General features: G+C 42.7%; 1 protein-coding gene across 1 annotated transcript in view; it reads left to right on the top strand.

Moving 5' to 3' along the window:
- Positions 1-4,947: 4,947 nt before the first annotated feature.
- LOC109514941 (uncharacterized) overlaps positions 4,948-13,074 on the top strand; it is a 28,146-nt gene continuing 20,019 nt past the window's right edge. Inside the window, exons 1-6 of the mRNA XM_019868409.1 lie at positions 4,948-4,957; positions 5,534-5,779; positions 5,898-6,074; positions 9,402-9,432; positions 10,170-10,242; positions 10,390-10,500. Coding sequence (XP_019723968.1) covers positions 4,948-4,957; positions 5,534-5,779; positions 5,898-6,074; positions 9,402-9,432; positions 10,170-10,242; positions 10,390-10,500 — 648 coding nt within the window. The remainder of the gene's footprint in view (positions 4,958-5,533; positions 5,780-5,897; positions 6,075-9,401; positions 9,433-10,169; positions 10,243-10,389; positions 10,501-13,074) is intronic.

Here is a 13,074-nt window from a genome sequence, read left to right as displayed (position 1 = left end):
CTGGCTCCAGAGGGAGGCCCTCACCCGCGTCCGGGCAAGGGAAACTTAAGTCCATTTGTTTTGCTCATCATAAGGGATCTTTTGAGCTGTGCTTTGTCTGGTCCCTCACCTAGGGCCTGTTTGCCATGGGTGACCCTGCCAGGGGCATAGAGCCCCAGACAACTTAGCTCCTAGGATCATTGGGACACACAAACCCCTCCACCACGGTAAGGTGACGGCTCACGGAGGGGTGAAGCCATTTCCGTTTTTTTGAATACTAAATGAATATAAATTTTAGAAATATTTTTTGTGACAATGTGATTAATCAATTAATTGAAGAACCCCGTGAATAATTGGCTGTTTAAGAAAAATCGGTAATTGTAAATTTAAATGTGATAGTTTGTGGTTTGTATTTAACAGAAAAAAAGCGATATAAAAAGCAGTAAAGGCACTGGTTAATGAAGTGGACATACCGTGAGCAGGGACTTTCTTTTGCGTGATGACCGTTTTGCTTTCGGAATCCCCTCCTGCATCCTTGCCGCCTTGTCCATCCACTTTTTGATTGAATACACATCACTGTCAACAGGTTCTGTGCTCGTTTGTCCTTGGGGCACACCGCACACGGTGAAAGGCGGGCCGAAACAATCCAACATGTTGATTAACCTCGTTTTAAGATGGCAGCGGCCAAAATGTCCTTCCGAGCGCTCATTCTGAGTACACAACACATGGCAGGAGTATCTGATAAGATTATTTTTGGAGCCATTACAATAATGAGATCATCCTTACAATTGTCCAGACGGGGGAATCGGGACTAAAATTGGGCTGTGTGAACCAGGCTTATGGGCGTCATCAAAAGTCACCAAAACGTAATACCAAAAGTACGAATAATGTAATAGCCGACGAGAAACACCACCACGATAATTATATTGCAACCTTTCCCTGTTGGTATAAATTAACACAAGTGTTAATTGCAACTGCAACGCGTGCTGGGTGTCCCACTTCTTGAATGACATGTTGTGTAGTGACCATAACAAAAACATTGCTATTCTGTAGAAAACTCCATAGTGCGGAGATGCAGTAAATGATGTAACTAGGAGACGGAGGCAAGTTGTTTCTTTTCTCTCCACAAGAAAAGTAATTGTTTTCCGAAGAAGCAGCAAACTACTCTCCTTCAACCCATCCAAATTTATCATCCCTTCGAATCCAGAAACATGACAACACCCTCCTTTCCCTGAAAACAGGGGCGTCAAATTCATTCATGTCACGGGCCACTTTGTAGTTATGGTTTCTCTCGGCTGGATGTTATGACTGTGAACCCATATACATTAGGGTGGTCCACATTTTCATGGCAAAAAAAAAGTTTGTCGGATTCGTCGGGCCGGGTCGGAATTCTTGTCGACACTATGGTACAAGGTTCTGTGCAAAATTTCATTCCGATCTGATGATATTTTCCCGTCCCGCAAAGCGGCCAAAGTTTCCACCATAACAACTGGTCTCAGTAGGGTGAACATGTGTATTTTAACCGTGCCCTGTTTGCCATGCGTGACACTGGCTGGGCTGAATGTTGCCCGAACGATCCCCTCCTGACGAACTAACCATTCCATCGCTGCTCTCAGCAGCCGGAGACAAACTCAAACGCACGCCTAACACACAACGGTCACCTACTGGCGAGCTAATATCTTTCAATTGAAGTCGAGAATCGCCGGAATTCTTACTGGACGCTGAGCTGAGGACGCTTTTCGACATCGAAAAAAAAAAAAAAAAAGAGGTCGGAGAGGGACGACTTCACCACGGCTCGTCGGCGCGCTCGTCACCTACGGGTGGTGAACGACTTTGCGGAGAGGGGCGTCGCCCTCATCAGCGCGTTCTGCGGCGCCATTACGCGCGACGAGGAACAGCGACAGCACCTTCTGCAGGTCGTGGAGCGACACCGGGCGTTGCACCCGTGCGCGAAGTAGGCATGGGATGGCACGCACGGCGGATTTCGTTTTTTTTGCGGTCTAACAGTGTCACTAGTGTTGATGGACATTATAGACAGATGGACAGATAGACAGATGGACCAGTTAACATGGACCAACAATCTCACCAGTGTTGAAGGATAACCACGGTTGCCTTTTTTGCAATACATGCGTTCCTGTCTTCCGTCTTTGAATTATTGCAAGTGCGAACTGAGCAAAACAAAATCCTTACTGTACGGGAGAAACCGTACTACCATTCAGCCCCGTAACATTCTTTCCATAGGGGAAACTTTGGTCGCTCTGCGGGACGGGATAATATTATCCGATCGGAATAAAATTTTGCACACATCCTTGTGTCATAGTATCGACAAGATTTCCGACCCGGCCCGACGAATCCGACAAACTTTTCCAAAATGGACCACCCTAATATACATGTATGCTTGCCTTATATCATCATATGTACGCAACAAATTGATGGATTACAAGAACCCAGTGAACTATTTTATTCTTCATTTTAAAGGTGGTGTTGGGAACAAAAACCTTGTCCCATGTTTTCCTCACTATTAGGCACACTTAAAAGCATTCGATGTTATCAAAAGCCGACAGTGCGCCTGATAATCTGGTGTGCATTATATAAGGTGAGTTGTTTCCCTTTTAGTGTTCGTATGCCATCTTTTAGTAGTTATGAGCAGCACCCAATTGTAATGTAAAAGGATTCTGCACGATACCAATTCACATGTGCATTTGCCAACACACACTCGTTTGAGACAATTACTTTGTGAGCTCTGCGCAGCCATAGCCATTATGAAACAAAGATAATAGCAAAAGCATAATTAACGACTGACTAAATGAAGGAAGAAAGAGCCAAGCAAGACTTCTAAGGATATTTAACCCATTGTGGATGCGAGCCCACACGGTTGGTGTGCCTTTTTGTTGAATCAATTGTCTTCAGAACTTTTATCTTTCATTTATTGTTTTGTATTTTTGAATTGTGATTTACATGTTTCAGTTCCGTGTTTCTGACCAGTTCTCACGGGTTGCCAAGGAATAAACCCTGTATTTTTATGGACTTTGTGTCATGCTTCATGCAACATCCTGAAGGAGCTACATATGGATCAATATTCTGATTTCTTGGACACAGTATTTTAAATGTTCTGTAAAGTGCTTTGTTACAGCTGCAGTGGTTGTGAAAACTCCATATAAATAAAGTTGTATTGTATTGTATTCACTTTAGCGTAGTTCCATCTAGTGGATGCATAACGCGGCCGCGGCCACTACTGTAGCTTCTATTCTATGCTCCTTATAATGCACTGCGCTCTAATACAATACATAAAACCAGGTTTAAAATTTCATTCATTGCAGTGCACCTTCTACTCCGCTTCATAGTGTGAAAATAGGTTAATACTCGCATTTCCGTGTTGTCAAAAATGAAAACAATTTGTAAGTAACATCAAGTTAACATGCATGATTTGCCTTTGCAGGTCACATAAAATGATGTTACAGGCCGCATCTGGGCCCCGGGCCTTGTGTTTGACACAGGCACCTGAAAGCTACAGCTTCCTGGTGAATGTCTTTCCCTTGTGTGTCACCCCAAACCCTTACCCCATGAATTCACCATGAAAAAAGTGGGTAATCAAACAGGTAATCATGAACAATGTCAAGAAAAACTGTCAATGCAGTGGAGGGTGGCATAAGCAGCCAAAACGGCTGCTCTTAGCAGGTAAGGAGTCAGGGGCCAGGTGTGGGTCTGAAGTAGGTGCCTTGTCAGAGATTGAGGAGGGCTGGCGCCCCTGCCGAACAAATCTGGGCTGGTATGAACTGTGGAACTCCAGGGCTGAAAAGGAGTCCCATTCTCATGCTGCAAGTAGTGTAGCAGGGTGTTCGAGAAAAAGATGAGGTGTCTTTCTTTGGTAGTGAAACTAAATAGGAGGCTTTCTATTGCACCGACATGCAATTTTGGAAGTGAAAGATAAAATAAACAAAAAAATAACAATGTAGTTCGCAGCTGCATCTTGTTCACTTACGATTGAATCATCTGTTCTCCCCCAATAAATGCTTCTAAATATACGTGCTTTTGCATCAACTGTCCTTTTTCAAAAGTCTTTCTGAATTTGCATAAGCATGCTCCTCCGTGAGCATGCTCAGCAGGTGGTTATCACCAAGTGAACCAAAGGAGACCGTCATTTGAATGGTTGCATAGAATTAGTCAGGTGTCGGCTCTGTGGGGGGTCGCCTCTCCCGTCTCCGCCACTTTCCTTGCTAGCACAAGTGATGCGAAGTAAACAAGTGCATCTCTCTAAAGAGCCATCATGCTACCCAGATGATATTTGCTAAATGCCTAATGATTATGTGTGTCAAAATCTAAATATAGCTTGCTCCATTCAAAAATTGAATAATGCAAAGACACAATGGAGAGAATCGTGGCAGTCATTCCTGATTTTTTTTTTTTTTAGAAAATAGCATTTTTATGCACAATGGCCTAAAAAGGGCTTTGTATTATCAGTCAATGTTCCTTTCACAATGTGCAATTTCACTTTATCGAGTACGGTTTCAAAAGAACACACGAACTGGTCCACTGATTGGCCACAGAGAAAGAGGAAGTGATATGTTTTCATTCTGCAAATAAGCAGGCAGGATTTAGTCTCGTGAATCGTGACCCGAGCACAAAAATGACTTTGTTTCAAATTGCAGAACTGGAGAAATGGAGGAGTCTCTCTTCAGCCTGGAAATGATTCGGATTTGACAAGACTGACGACGGTCAACAACAACACAAAAAAAAAAAAAGATTGCCATAAACAGCAATTTGACGATACTTCTTTTCAACCACAAAACAATTGAAGGATTAGGAGACTTCACAAGCAAGACTACTGTGAAATAAAATGAAGGTAAAGCCGAGCAGCACACACAAAATGCTCACTGGGTTGAGCAAATACGCAGCGTCGCATGGACATGCATTCACAACGCAAGTAGTGTCAGCGAGATATAATGCCACATTCGCCCACACTAATCGATGCAAGCAGGTAAGTTTGCCGGATGTTCCATACGTGCTTAACCTTTAATTCTTACACGCTCGTACGCCGCACCATAGCGACATTTGCGACTGTGTCACGTGTTGGAAAATTTCAGTAATTTGTCTTATTTTTTTTGCCATGTTAATTTCCGCTGTAGGTGACCTGGTAGTCCAGTGGTTAGCGCGTTGCACTTACAGTGCAGAGGTCGTGGGTTCGATACTGGCTCTGGCCTTCCTGTGTGGAATTTGCATGTTCTCCTGCGTGGGTTATCTGCGGGTACTGCGACTCCCCCCCTCATCTTTCCAGATTTCAAAATGTAAAAAAAAAAAAAAAAACAAACATCAAACAAAACATTGATATTACAACAAGCTAGTTCTCTTAGCTTGTTTTTTGCAATTTGGTCAAGATAGAATATTAAGAGAAAACCCTTGTGTCACATCACTTACATTTTTGGGGAATTTTGATGTCTTTGATAGGTTACATCAAAGATAAAGATAACTCAAAGAACGCACTTGTTTGAATTTGAAGTGTGGTATTTGAATTTTTCCCCAACTATTATCTCATATTGGATCATGACCTTTTCAGCTAAGTTTATGACCAGTGCAGTGCTGGCAAGGGAAATTTCAGCGGAGGCTGCACAACGATTCATTTTGGATGAAAGAGAGGGGTACCTTTCAGACTCGTCGTCAGAGACATCCGAGCAATGCTCTCATGAGAATTACCTGTCAGGAGAGGACAAAAATGACGAGCAGTCTGAGGAGGAAGGAGAGGACAAAAGAGAGGACGAGGAGTCGTTGGAGGACAATGATGAAGAGTATGATCAGGAGGAGCGTGGCGGATAAAAGGTCAACAGCTTGCGGTCTGAAAATGCAAAAAAATGTGCGGTCTCCAACACACGTGGTGGCCAGACATGATATCCCCTGGCCAATTCCCACTCTGGGGCCAACAGCATACACAACTGCCAGGATCAGCAGCCCCTTCACCGTGTTCAACCTGTTTTTCCCCAACGACATCATTGAGCAGATTGTCCAAATGACAAATTTACAAGGATGCAGGGCACTCACAAGCTGGAGTGCACTGACCACACTGGAGCTCCGGGCATACCTGGGGCTGCTGATTCGAGCAGGTATGTACTGGTCCAAACATGAGGCAACCGTGAACCTTTGGGACAAGGACACGGGGCGTGCTGTTATTTCCGACACCATGTTGCACGGCAGGTTTGGCTAAATAAACAGCACCCTGCGGTTTGACGACAAGCTGTGCAGGCCACAGTGTCATTACGCAAACAAAATGTCCCCAATTGCAAACCTCGGTATGAAGTGTCGCAGCCTCCTGGCAGGGATGTACTGTATGTGTGGATGAGCAGCTGATATCCATTAGATGCAGATACAGTAGCTGCCGTATGGATGCCACTGAACATTTTGAGTTGTTGAAAAGAAAAATAATATTCAGAAATTACTTAGTTGTCACACCTCAAAGGAAGAAAACATTTGTTGTTTTGGTACAGCGAGAAGGCTATTGTATGACTTTTTTTCCTCGCCTTTGCTGAAAAAAAGGCAAACATGATGACACAAAAAGCAGAATTAGAAGCCAATCTACGAAGACACACACACACACAAACACACACACACTACATATATATCAAGTTTCGGTTCCTTTATTCACGTTCAGGTCCGAGCTAGAGGTATCAAATTTCTCAGCGCTATTGAATATATATATATATATATATTTTTTTTTCCTAGTTCACGTTTTTGAATATATTACCAGAAGAAAAAAAAAACCACATTTACGACTTGGGTCAGCTTGCTACGTATTTGACCGAAGATCGACTTTTGAAGCTACGAAACAGACCGATCGCGCACGTGCAAGCATATACACACGCACGCACGTACACACTCAGGCGCCCAACCACGCACACGTGCGCATACGCAAGCACACACGCACGCACGCCGAGTGACAGCCGGAACGTCACCGAACATGAATGGAATTGAAACACACAGACACACAAAGTTTTTTTTTCGCCCCTACTTCCTTCTCCCAACGTTCGCACGTGACTTGGGACCAGTCCGCTGGCTCTGGGTCGATCGCGATTGACGTATTGTACAACCCTGCCTTAAAATCGGAGGTAATTCGCTGACTAGCTTAGCGTTTAGCGCTGAGCACCGTTGTTTGCGCATGAGTGGTGATTCAGTTGTCATCTGATTGGTTGCCCTGTAGGTCACTCGTAAGCGCTAAGCACCGTGGTTTGCACATGAGCGGTGATTCAGTTGTCATCTGATTTGGTGCCCTGTATGTCAATCAAGTAACGGGATTGATGATAGGCTGACGTAGTAAATTCTCTGTATTTAACGCCGTTGTTTGAATGGCAGCGCCACTGCCGAGGCGTTTTCGACAGTTGTCATTTGAAAGCCCGGGAGCTGCATTGAGCCGGCCAAAGAGCCGCATGCGGCTCGCGAGCCGCGGGTTGGCCACCCCTGGTCCAATACATCACCTCATGAACTCCAAACCTCTACACTACAATAGTATAGCAGTACTTCCCAATTGATTTTTATCAACAAAAAAAAAAACTATAAATCAATAACATTGACTCACCAGAGATGCTAATGTAGAGGACCTGTCTGTGTATGTATGTTAAGCTGTCCATTCATACATAACTACTCTGAAATTGCCACCCCCAAACAATTCTGGATTGAAAACAAGCCACCCTGCAAAGCCGTGTTGGTTGAAATAGAACTCCATTTCTTCTTCAAAAGTATTACTTCAAAGGGAATTTTCAACAATGGTACGATATTGTTCTTGTAGTGGAGGGGATCTGTCCATTTCCTTATGGCCCTCCTTGGACACAGGTTCTTTTATTTCTCTATAAGGTGGAAGAAGACCCAACACCACGTCGTCTTTTCTGCAGTTTATCACAACTCAACACAAATCAATTCGAGCTTCTGAGAGTCCTCGTCAGGAAGCCAGGGAAAAATAGTCTCACGTATATATAGGGATAGTATGTTAATGAGGGGAGGGCAGTCCTTCCCCTTATGTAAAAATCAGAAACAAAGAAAGGTCAATGCAGTTCGATCTTAGCATGATGGCAAATTCCAGACCTATCCTATCCCAAGGGAAACTTGACAGCCTTGGGGGGACTTTTCAGAGATGGGCGATACGAAAGAAGACACTTGGGGGCTGTTAATCACTCAAGGGGGAATAGGATATAAACTTAAACTACATTCTTTGTTTTAACAGATGTTCAGGAAAGAGACTGGGAACAATAGTACTCATATTAAGGCTGAAATTCCTCAACATCCTCCACCGTAACCTCCCCCGTGACGTGTGTGTGTGTGTGTGTGTGTGTGTGTGTGTGTGTGTGTGTGTGTGTGTGTGTGTGTGTGTGTGTAGATAGATAGATAGCTAGATAGATAGATAGATAGATAGATAGATAGATAGATAGTCTATCCAGCTATCTCTCTATATATTTATTTACACACAGACATACATACACACACACACATGGCTGCTTTGGGGGTGGGGGCGGATGTGAATCAAAGACAAAGATGGAGGGGGAATGAATGAATGCGGACAGTGCACACTGAGCAGTGGATCTGGTTCTGTCAGCCACACTGGCTGGCATTGCTGCAGGGCAAGCAGGAGTTATGTGTGGCAGAAACAGGAACAGCAATCACCTCCACCCTCGCATTCCTGAACCCTGCGGGCACTGAGGGCATTTTTTTCAACTTGGAGAAAACCATATCCCTGCATGCATACATAAAACACTAAACCCTGATATTTCAAATCCAAAATGTATTAAACAAATATTTTATCCTGTCCTTCACCTCCAGTGTTGACCCGCTGTCCCTTGTTTGGTCATGGAAATCAGAATTCTGCATTTCAAAAAATGTCATTGTCAGTAGGAACTGTACAGGCACAGTCATAATGATGTTGCAAACTACATCTCAATCTTCCTCCCCTTCTGTCCACGCTTTGGACCTGTTGCTACAGGTAACGACCAATCATGGCTCAGCTTCAGAAAATAGGTGAGCTGTGATTGGTTATTACCTGAGCTCTTCAGGGTGATGTTAAAACATTGTTCATGTAGTCGCAGATTCAACTTTTTCTGGCTGTTAGTACGCGCCAAATGCCGCTGATGGCTATATGACGTGGTTACATCGACATTAACGCTTTATTCTCTTATTTCAAAAAGATGCAGCATTTTAATAAATAGTATAACAAAAAAAAAAAAAAAAAGAGAAAGATATGTGTTGGTTTTCTCTGCAGGCCTGTGACAGCACTGCCTGCAGCATCATCCTGGGTTTGTCCCCATTTTCCTCCGTGGCACTTGTAATTACCTCCAAAGTCGACAGAGACACTTACAGGATACCTTTGTGGTGTGTATGTGTGTCTGAAAGTGCCTGACCATTCCCATGTGAGCTGGACTGATTGTGTTTTTATGTGAAAATTTGTGCAGGTTTCAGCATCCTCTGGGGCCTGAGCACTGTGTAAATAATAATCACATTGATTACCCAAGAGTAAAAGTGCTGGTACTAAAGTTATTATGAAAGGTTCCAACCTGTGCGCAGCAGCGTGTGTGCACAGCAGAAAGCCTGGAGCTCCTGCTTAACTGTTAATTAAGGGGATCAATATTCTGGGTCACAAACAATGTTTGGCAGAGCAGGTCAAGCCACATGGATTGGATGTACCATAGGTTCAGGTTAAAGTACCGGTGATGATCGGGAGGAAATGGGATGACCGCATGACATTTATATTTATAATTATTTGACATAAGAAAAGGGGAAGACCCCCAAACTTGTCCATTCTGGACCGTGAAAGAGGCCACTGTGCCAACGCCCAAGAGGGGTGAAGCGGAACAGAGTGCTGAAAGGGAACTAATGCTTCAGCTTGTTGGCTGCCTAATTTAAAAATTGATTTTGTGAAGGTGAAGTTTCCATAACCTTGGCTTTATCTGTATACTGTGTTTGATTTTGTGCAACCCTTGGCCTCACTTTTTCACTTTTTCCATCAACTTTTGTGACAATCCAAACGGTGATTACATAACATAGAACATAATGTTAGCACAGCGTCTTGCTCTGACTGCCGTCGCCCTGCTGACCATCATCCTGTCGACCAAGCCACTCCTCAGCCTGGAAGCCCCCTTGGTCTGCCTCTCTTCCTTTTAACTGTCTTCCTGCCTCCCCAGTTCTAATCAATTTATGCCATTGCCTATGTCTTGTTCCAGTGTGGCTGTTACCGAGGTGTCTTTTTGGCCATTTATACGGGACTACTGCACATTTGCCAATGAAGGGGGCCAAGTAAAGGTCATTGATGCTCTGTTGACCCTGCCCCATCGTCTTCATCAAGTTGTTCCAAGTCTGTCCCTTTCTCACGTTGCTGTGCCAGTCTTTTCAAACCCCGGTTGCAAGTCAGTTAACCTGTTTGTCCTACATCGTCTTATCTAGTGCCTTCACACTCACCGCCCTTGTTTCTATGGCAGCATGCCGATCACGTTGATGCAACTGCGGGATCCGATCCTGCACCAGCTCTTCAGCAGCTTGAGGCCCCAGTATCAGGTCAGAGGCACATGCCCAACGATCGTCTTCCAATTCATCAGCTTCTGTACTGCACGTCCTGCAGTCGTCATTCATCTCTGCTGGTTGGCCAAGCCCTCTTACCTGGCCCCTACAAGTCTGTGATGTCTGGCATCACGACAATCTGTCTGAATTGCCTTGACATTCCACAAGCACAAACCCTGTTTCCAAAGAAGTTGATACATTGTGTCAAACAAATAAAAACAGAATATGATTCACGAATAATTTTCCAACTATATTCATGTGAAGACACTACAAAGATGATATAGTTCATGTTTAATAGGATGACTGTTTTTGTTTATTAGCAAATATACTCTCTGGCTCAATGTGCTCCAAAAATGCTGGGATAGAGGCAACAAAATCCAGGGAATGTTGAGTAATGCTCAAAAAACACCCATTTGGAACTGTCCACAGGCGAACAGGTTAACCGGAAACAGGTGAGTCTTCAATGTGAGTAAATAAGGAACATCAGTTTAACTGTTTTTAATTGTGATCTTAATTTATATACCTTATGCTGTAATTTGATCCACTTCTCTTGTAGTGTCATATCACCCTTGTTCAGGCTGGTCCTTTTGGGAGTGTGGCAAAAGTAACAAAATACATAAACAAAATGCATTGTGTCTCATGTGACATGCTGCTTATATGTGTGCTTTCTGATATATAACTGTGAAAAGACATTGGGGTTCTTTTCAAGTCTTTTCTTCAAGTCTTACAAAATATTACAAAATTAGTCGGATTCTGATAAAAACTAGATACTTTTCGCCCAAGCTGAGTCACAGATAAGCCAAGATAACTAATATATCAAATAGCACATCCACATTCTTATATTGAACAAAACAAAAAACAAAACAAACAAACAAAAAAATCCATTGTGAATGCTGAACCCTCCTGTCACGGAATTTGTTTAAATTGAAGGGTGACGGTTTTACAAGTACATGCATTAATTATAATTTGAAAACAAAAAGTAGGTCTATATTCAGACTCCTACATGATCTTTAGTACAAACATTTGCAGCTTTCTTCGGCCTCCTGAATGTGTGCGGTGACTACTTTTACACGGATGTGAACTCTTTCTTATCAACCTCCCACATTCTCTCCAAGCATGTGATGACGAGGCATAAACGAGAACATGTGGAAAAATGAATGAAAATAAAGTCAAATTAATGGCTTGAAATTAGATTCATTAAATGAGAATTAATGACTATTTCATTCAAACAGAACTTCACTTTGCTTAAGTGACTCTGTAAATTGATTGTGAACTTAATCAAATGCAGAGTCAAGAAGGCAAACATGCTATTCAAGTAATTTGAAGGAAAAACACTTGTCCGCATTTCAGAGTGAGACATGTAAATTAATTTTACACAGTGATGCGATTTCTGGAAGGTTGAAAAACATTCTTTAAAATTCTACCAAAATATCAACTCCAATTCATGTATTAAACAAGTGTACTTGACTAACAAACTTCAGCTGCTGCTCCATCTTAGCATGAGAACATTGACACACTGGAAATGTAATACAGTACTTGAAGTTTCGAGGTCTCTACATTGTTAGTGTGGTGATGAGCGTGTTGAAAAACCAGATACATGGTATGAAAGACATGAATTGGCCAGATAATCCACTCTCGGATAGTAATTTGTTCACAAGACAGCTTTCCTGTGATGCTGCACAGTGTCCTTGATGAATAAATGAAACGCAGAAAGAGAACTCTACCCCGATAGCTACGGTAAGGAAAAGGTCAATAAATAAATAAATAAATATACCAAATAATATAAATTAAAATATAAAAAATAAATAAATAAAAACAACAATATGAATCATTACTGGGTTGATGCTCAGGATGGGTACCAAGAACCGGTGCCAAACTGTTCAGTGGGCTGATTGTTTAAAAACTGCAGTATTGATAAGCTTCCCCCATAACCGTTCTGTTAACGGTCTGGAAAAATTGTGTTTTGAGGTTCTGGATAAAAATATTTAATCCGTGGACGTTCCAACATTTGGCCACTTGCTGTCGCCTGAAAATAACATCACAGTTGTTCAAAACTCAGGTAACGACCAATCATGGCTCAGCTTCAGAAAATAGGTGAGCTGTGATTGGTTATTACCTGAGCTCTTCAGGGTGATGTTAAAACATTGTTCATGTAGTCGCAGATTCAACTTTTTCTGGCTGTTAGTACGCGCCAAATGCCGCTGATGGCTATATGACGTGGTTACATCGACATTAACGCTTTATTCTCTTATTTCAAAAAGATGCAGCATTTTAATAAATAGTATAACACAGGGGTGCCCATTACGTCGATCCTGATCTACCGGTAGATCGAGGACTCGTCCCAATTAGATCCGAAAGGTGTAGAGGAGAAAAAAAAAACATTTGTGTGTCTTTGTAGAATGTTAGTAATATATTTTTTGTGTTAATGCACACTGCACCCTAATCAGTCTCACTTTCACAAAAAGTATTTAAAAAATAAAACAAAGCAGGTCATTTTTAACCTACGGTGACGTGTGACTGCGTCACCGGAAGTTGTTAGCGCTCAGCAGTCTGCAATTACAGCTTGTGGTC

The sequence above is a fragment of the Hippocampus comes genome, unplaced genomic scaffold, assembly GCF_001891065.2.
Source record: "Hippocampus comes isolate QL1 unplaced genomic scaffold, H_comes_QL1_v1.1 scaffold41, whole genome shotgun sequence".
Classification (NCBI taxonomy): domain Eukaryota; kingdom Metazoa; phylum Chordata; class Actinopteri; order Syngnathiformes; family Syngnathidae; genus Hippocampus; species Hippocampus comes.
This window is presented reverse-complemented; position numbering and strand designations above follow the sequence as displayed.